The sequence below is a fragment of the Antedon mediterranea genome, chromosome 2 (assembly GCF_964355755.1).
Source record: "Antedon mediterranea chromosome 2, ecAntMedi1.1, whole genome shotgun sequence".
NCBI lineage: Eukaryota > Metazoa > Echinodermata > Crinoidea > Comatulida > Antedonidae > Antedon > Antedon mediterranea.
In genome coordinates, this window is record NC_092671.1 from 7285920 (window position 1) to 7293665 (window position 7746).

The window sequence follows — 7746 nt, forward strand, 5'->3', positions numbered from 1 at the left end:
TGCCGTTAACCTTTTAAATGCTAATGTGTCATGATAAACCACACCATAACATTTTATTTAAGGTGTTCAAAAACTATCGGTCCGTATTCCTACGCTTGGAGAATTTATTTTCAAACTGTTTGTATAAATTATGCACGTTACACTATCGAAATTCTTTTAGGTGCTATTAGAAACAGAAACAAACTAGTAAAGCCGTATAGTTTATTCACCAAAGAAGAACCATATTTTTTAATAGCACCAGTGCGGTGATTATATATAAAGGCCTACCATAACATTGGAAAGAATAGATTTACCTAAATTGAAGTTCCATATACAGTATGCCGTGACTCATTCATTCATAAACATTATCGGGTTTGCATATATATGTACAGATGGTAATTCGTGTCAACATAACGAAGGTAAGAATTTCTTATTGGTCTCTAGGTTAGCAGTTTCTTGAGAAATTTGGAAAATTGGAGGTTGGAAACACAAAAATAGCGGTTATGATCAATGTAAGTTTGTCCGCTTTTTCGAGGCACTACTAATTAAGCGTTTCGTCGAAGAAATGTTCTTTCAAAAAAGAGAAAATTCAGTTAAACGTAATTAGGGGCCTAAGCGAACTTAAATAACAGGAACCACCACTTTTAGTTAATTCGGGATTTTCTCTGATCAGCACAGCGCGTGCACAAGACACTCTTGCATTTGTATTCTTGTGTTATTCTTAATAGGCCTACATTTTATTCTTCTTTCAGAACGATACTTCATTCGTAAGTATCAAACCTCAATTAAAACTGTCACAACAAACATAAATTATACATGCAGTCACATTATTAATAATTTATAAGTGAATATTGTTAGGAACTATAGGGCCTAAAATAAAATTATCGAAATTTCTTTCACAGCTCCCGGTGACCGTTTCTTTCCTATTTTTCTAGATGCTCAATTTATTCTTGGAAAGGAAAATAAATGAGACCACTGCACTCTTTTATCTGAGATAACATAATATTTAAATACAAATATAGAAAAGTATACTGTATGGAGACATTAGGCCTACAACAAGCTTAAAGAGATATTAAACTGTTGAATATCACGTGGCCTTATATAGTTTGAATTATGATCTTTAGATAACAATTCATTCATTCATAAAGAAATACTGGAAACTATATTGTCATTGGAAACTTTGAGGTTTCAAACTCCATATGAAATTGGCTCAAATAGCCATTGAAGCGCTGTTTACTATCAAACTTGATGTGACAAAAAGAATGTACCCATATATGGACATGATGATGTCATATCACTACCATATTTGGGTATCACTGCCATATTTGGGCATATCACACTTTTTTTGTCAACTAGTTTGATAGTGTAGACAGCGTTTTAGCCTTTATTCTAATGTTCCATTAGTGGTCACTGTAACATTTTCTAATGCATTTTTGTTTCCATTCGTGTTGTGTTGAACGTGATCAAAATTGAATAATTTACAATTTTTAACCTTTAGCAGACAATACTTATTTAAATGTATTGTAATTATAATCATAAATAATATAATAATAAAAGTATTGGCATCAAACTGTTGGTTCAAAGTAATTAATTAACCTTTAAATGTCTTTGTTTCCTAATTAGCACTTCGTAAAATAATTGTAAAACATGACACATCATTGTCTCGTTAACCTTTTAGATGCTAATGTGACTTAATAAACCACACCTACGCTGGAAGAATTTATTTTCAAACTGTTTGTATAAATTAATTATGCACGTTACACTATCGAAATTCTTTCAGGTGCTTTTTGAAACAGAAACAAACTAGTAAAGCCGCGTAGTTTATTCTTCACCAACTGAGAACCATATCGAACATATTTTGTAATAGCACCAGTGCAGTATTATATAAAAATGAATAGGCCTACCATAACATTGGAAAGAATGGATTTTAAATTGAAATTTCATATACAGTATGCCGTGACTCATTCATTCATAAACATTTATTTTTATTAATGGTGCATAGAAAATAACAATAACAAATTATTAAATAAAGAAGAAATACCATCAATAGAGGATTTTACAAGAAGTAAAACTTGTCACGTAAAACCCTTGGACAAAAAAAAAATGTGACATCATATAATAAACGGCAAAGCATTGAATTTAAATTTGTTTAAATGATTCATTCGCTTTGAATATATTAACATTGGTTATCATAATGTAATAATAATATGCATTTTATAGTGCAACAAAAATGCATATAAAACGTAGCAGCGGTGCTTGCAACTTATTCAAGTGGCGTCTCAGTTGGTATCGACATACTGTTCTTTTTTGGAAGCAGGTATGTATTTTCCTTTCTTTTACTCGGGAATTACAGTATAGGCCTACTAACTTTCTCTGTTCTTAACTTAAACCATGTTCTCCACTGGACGCAAAGCAGGATGTAACGCCATTGACCAATCGTAAGTGACATTTCGATGATCATCGTGTCTGTCTTGGTAAGCTTGGTTCCCATTAGGATGCAACGCAAGGACGTAGACGCAACGTAAGTGAGTTGACCAATCACAAGCGATGAATTATAAACTGTCGCTTGTCTTTGGTCAACACGCTTGCTTTGCGTTTACGTCCTTACGTTGCGTCCTAGTGGGAACCAAGCTTTAGGCAGATGGATTATTCGAACTTACGTCCTTACGATGTCTCCAAATGTGAACCAAGCATTACAGTGTGCGTACGTCCTTGCGTTGCGTCCGAGTGGAAACCCGAGCTTATTAAGTCACGTAAAACGCAAGTAATTTTCCCAATTAGAAATTAGAGTAGGCCTAACAAAAACTGATGCGTCCAGTATTCGATTACCTCCCAACAAGGACACACGATTTTGCCATGCTCTTCCACAAACAACATTTTGACTATATCATCTGCATTAAGATAATTGGTATTTATTATTTCAATCATCAGAAATTTTCAAAGATGAATCGACTTTTCATTATATTGACAATTCTTGTCCTGTGTGAGGGAGTTGTATGGTGTCAAGGTAAGCATGAACGTCATAAAACGTGCAACATTGCGACTCACAGTCACAGCTCTTTACTTTATTAAAAATGTATGCTTCCATAATTGTGCTCGCAAGCAAAACAAATTAAAATCCATATTACGTTACAGTACATAATTATGAAATTTTGATTTCACCATACCATTTTCTTACCAAAGATATTGAACTTTCACTAATTGTCTGCCTCTTAGATCCTCCTTGTGAGCCTGGTGATGCCGCCTGCGATAATACAGGTAAAAATTCCTTTTGTTTATAATATTGAGCGAAATCTGTCGATAATTATGAAATTTAAATTCTCAAAGCCAACATTATGATTTCACCAAAGAATTTGAACTTTCACTAATCGTTTCCTTTGTAGATCCTCGTTGTGAGCCTGGTGATGCCGACTGCGATAATACAAGTACAAATTTCTTTTGTTTATAATATAAATAATAATAATAATAAATCTGTCAAAGCCTACAATCTGAAAATGACATTTACATTTAACAATTTTATGTTCTGTATTTATTAAATGTAGGCCTATTTACATACTGCTTCAATAAAAACAAAATATAGTAAATATTAGAGTTCTCACGTCAAAATCAGTATTCAGTCCAAATCAGAGATGCTTATTGTCATTTAATGCCAACAAATTTAACAGTATAGGCCTATTATAGATTATCGTCCAACTAACGTCGATCATAAGATATTATAATAATATTATAGTACTATCAGTAATAGTACAGTTATGTTTTCCTTTCAGGACATGGTATCTGTAAGTATTACACCTCACTTCAAATTAACATACACACTTTTTCATCGATAATGTCAATAACTATGATAATTACTGGCAACAGTGTGAGTTAACTTCAACATATGTATGTACATTTTTATGTCATACAAGATTTTACTAAATGATGATACGGTAATTTGTGACAAAATAAGTAGCCTAGTACTGACAATATAATTAGTGAAAATGAAAATGGTGTAAACTTTTTCTAATACATGCAAATCGCCAAGATAAAACAAATATTGACAGGCCCTATATTAATTAGTCTAATTCTAAATTACTTAGTGATATTTCGTTCGATATTTATTTTTATAAAGGACTTTTTCATTTATTTTTTTATTTCTTTGATAGATCCTGAATTGCTTGGGCTTGGGCCTATGCCTCATCCTCTGTGGTAGTATAAATGAGCACATTCTTTTCAAAGTCTTGAATACGTGGCCTCCTTAAATTGCCTTATTATCTATGACATTTAAATAGATAGAAACACATTTAAAATAAAGAATACTGCAAATTAATTTGTGTTGGTGTTTGTTAAGTTTGTCACTGGGTTTAAAAAGCAAGGTATGTCAAATTAAAGACTTCTCGAGCACAGGACATCCATGATTTCTATTCAGAATGTTCTAAAGTTGTACATTTCGGAAATCTTTCTTAGTTTTTTTGCAAACAGAAGAAGCTCGAATACCACCGGTGCAATCACAATAAATTAGAGAATAGAAGATTATTTTCACTGAATGAATACCTAGGATTTACATTTAATCTGTAGCATTCATCCATATTTTGTATAGAAAAATTAACTTATTTCTCTATGTCTTTAATTATGGAGGTTTCACTAGTAAATCCTAAGATTGTAAATATATCCATTAAAAACTTGATGAATTGACTTTAATTTTGACCATTGTCGTCACACTATAAAGTGTCATCACAGTAAACACAACATTTTTATGACTGATTAATTTTATTTAACATAACCATAATGGTTGCTACGTAATAATGATTACATAATACACTAATACAACAAAAACAAACTTGGCAACGCGGGGGTTGTACAACTTAAATGTCGCGTTATAATTGGCAAATAATTTAATTTGTTTACAAATTATTTATTCATTTTGAACATAAACATATGTTTCATAAATTGTTTATGTATAATTAAATCTATGCAACGAAAATTGTGTGAACGTGCAAGTTTTACGTCTACGGTTCGAGTACCAGTATCGTTGTTTGAAAGCAGGTAATTTGAATTTTACTTTATTTTAGACCACTGAAAGGTGGTCCATTTATCCTGATCTCAGAAATATCGTTAAGTAGTTCACATTTGATAAAATATATTGTACTATTTATACATTTTAGTGAAAGTTTATACTTGTTATTTTATATTATACAACTACGGTACTTTAATTTCCCAAATTGTAATCGCATTAAAAAAAATCTCTACTGCATTTATTTCTGTCTTACTTCAACAGAAACTTTTCCAAGATGAATCGATTGTTGATTGTATTGACATTCCTTTTCCTATATTATGGAGGAGTTAAAGTCGTAATGTCAAGAGGTATGAAAACGTATTGGCCTAACCAAACGGTCTATAAACACTCAGCTAAATCTAATGCATAAATTCCAATATTAAAGTATCATTTTAGACTTTCTAGTATATTTTCTGAAGCTTTTCTGTTCTTTAGGATGGTTTCAGAAAATGGCATAGGCCTACATAGTCTGGGTTTCAGACGGAGTTTTGTCTTAATATTAGTTAAAAGATAAATATTTTGGCACACATGGCGTTTCATACGTATACTACTTGATTTTGGATACTACTGTATTTTCAGACAAAAATCGCGGTCGAAATAAAAACAAATAAATTTAAAAAAAAGATAATACAGACTTGGGGCAAGTCTAAGGCCTACAGTGGCACCATATTTCACTTATTGCCATATTACCTTAAATAAGATGTTGTTTCTGTTTCAGATGACACTTGTCTCGCGTCCAGTGACAGCCACACTTGTGCAGCAGGTAATGATTTTATTTATAGAATAGCAATTGATTAAGATTGAAATGATAAGCCTTAGTTATCGTAAATAAACTTTTTTAATAGTTGATTTCTTTTTTAAGAAGTCCCGTTATCAATCAATAACACATGTCTTTTTTTATTTGTTGTTTATTAACGTCATTGCCAGGCCTATAGACATTTTTGTTACAACCCATTGACAAGAAAACTGAAAAATATGTTCTTTCTTTCTCAATAGAAACTGGCCTTAACGGGTTTGCATATATCTGTACAGATGATAATTCGTGTCCGCACTACGAAGGTAAGAATTTCTTATTGGTCTCTAGGTTAGCAGTTTCTTGAAAAATTGGGAAAATTTGAGGTGGGAAACACAAAAATAGCGTTTATGATCAATGTAAGTTTGTCCGCTTTTTCGAGCCACTAATAATGAAGCATTTCGTCGAAGAAATGTTCTTTGAAAAAAAGAGAAAATTCAGTTAAACGTAATTAGGGGCCTAAGCAAACTTAAATAAAACAGGAACCACCACTTTTACAGTAGTTAATTCGGAATTTTCGTTGATTAGCACAGCGCGTGGAAGACACCCTGTCTGTGTCTTGAGTTATTCTTAATATGCCCTACATTCTATTCTTCTTTCAGAACGAGACTTCTTGCGTAAGTATCAAACCTCGATTAAAACTGTCACAACAAACAGAAATTATACATGCAGTCACATTATTAATAATTTATAAGGACAGACATTTTTAGGAACTATAGGGCCTAATTTAAAATTATCGAAATTTCTTTCACAGCTCCCGGTGACCGTTTCTTTCCTAGTCTTCTAGATGCTCAATTTATTCTTGGAAAGGAAAATAAATGAGAACATTGCACTCTTTGTGTCTGAGATAACATTATATTTAAATATAAATGTAGAAAAGTATACTGTATGGAGACATTAGGCCTACAACAAGCTTAAAGAGAAATTAAACTGTCGAATATTACGTGGTCTTATATAGTTTGTATTATGATAGATAACAATTTATTCATTTATAAAAGAATACTGGAAACTATATTGTCATAGAAAACTGAGGTTTCAAACTTCGTGTGAAATTGGCTCAAATAGCCAGTAAAGCTCTGTCTACACTATCAAACTTGATGTGACAAAAAGAATGTACCCATATATGGACATGATGATGTCATATCACTACCATATTTGGGTATCACTACCATATTTGGGCATATCACACTTTTTTTGTCAACTAGTTTGATAGTGTAGACAGCGTTTTAGCCTTTATTCCAATGTTCCATTAGTGGTCACTGTAACATTTTCTAATGCATTTTTGTTTCCATTCGTGTTGTGTTGAACGTGATCAAAATTGAATAATTTACAATTTTTAACCTTTAGCAGACAATACTTATTTAAATGTATTGTAATTATAATCATAAATAATATAATGATAAAAGTATTGGCATCAAACTGTTGGTTCAAAGTAATTAATTAACCTTTAAATGTCTTTGTTTCCTAATTAGCACTTCGTAAAATAATTGCAAAACATGACAAATCATTGTCTCGTTAACCTTTTAGATGCTAATGTGTCATGATAAACCACACCATAACATTTGTTTAAGGTGTTCAAAAACTATAGATCCGTATTCCTACGCTGGAAGAATTTATTTTCAAACTGTTTGTATAAATTATGCACATTATTACACTATCGAAATTCTTTCAGGTGCTATTTGAAACTAGTAAAGCCGCGTAGTTTATTCTTCACCAACTGAGAACCATATCGAAGCATTTGTTAATAGCACCAGTGCAATGATTATATATAAAGGCCTACCATAAATTGGAAAGAATAGATTTACCTAATTTGAAGTTTCATATACAGTATGCCGTGACTCATTCATTCATAAACATTTGTTTTTATTAATGGTGTATAGAAAATAACAATAACAAATTAAATAAAGAAGAAATATACCATTAATAGAGGATTTTACAA

General features: G+C 31.6%; 1 protein-coding gene across 3 annotated transcripts; it reads left to right on the forward strand.

Annotated features, from left to right (window-relative positions):
* The first annotated feature begins 428 nt into the window (after positions 1-428).
* LOC140039566 (uncharacterized) lies at positions 429-7178 on the forward strand. Of its 3 annotated transcripts, none has more exons than XM_072085180.1 (7): positions 429-491; positions 2200-2296; positions 2911-2986; positions 3196-3237; positions 3363-3404; positions 3747-3758; positions 4125-4288. In XM_072085180.1, the coding sequence occupies exons 2-7, from the start codon at positions 2210-2212 to the stop codon at positions 4169-4171; spliced, it is 306 nt and encodes a 101-aa protein (XP_071941281.1). In that variant the 5' UTR covers positions 429-491; positions 2200-2209; the 3' UTR covers positions 4172-4288. The 3 variants fall into 3 exon arrangements, with proteins under 3 accessions (XP_071941281.1, XP_071941279.1, XP_071941280.1); XM_072085178.1 differs by lacking the exons at positions 429-491; positions 2200-2296; positions 2911-2986; positions 3196-3237; positions 3363-3404 and adding exons at positions 5237-5322; positions 5733-5777; positions 6011-6073; positions 6410-6424; positions 6562-7178 and having other exon boundaries at positions 3744-3758; positions 4125-5004; XM_072085179.1 differs by lacking the exons at positions 429-491; positions 2200-2296; positions 2911-2986; positions 3196-3237; positions 3363-3404 and adding exons at positions 5237-5322; positions 5733-5777; positions 6011-6073; positions 6562-7178 and having other exon boundaries at positions 3744-3758; positions 4125-5004.
* Positions 7179-7746: the final 568 nt, after the last annotated feature.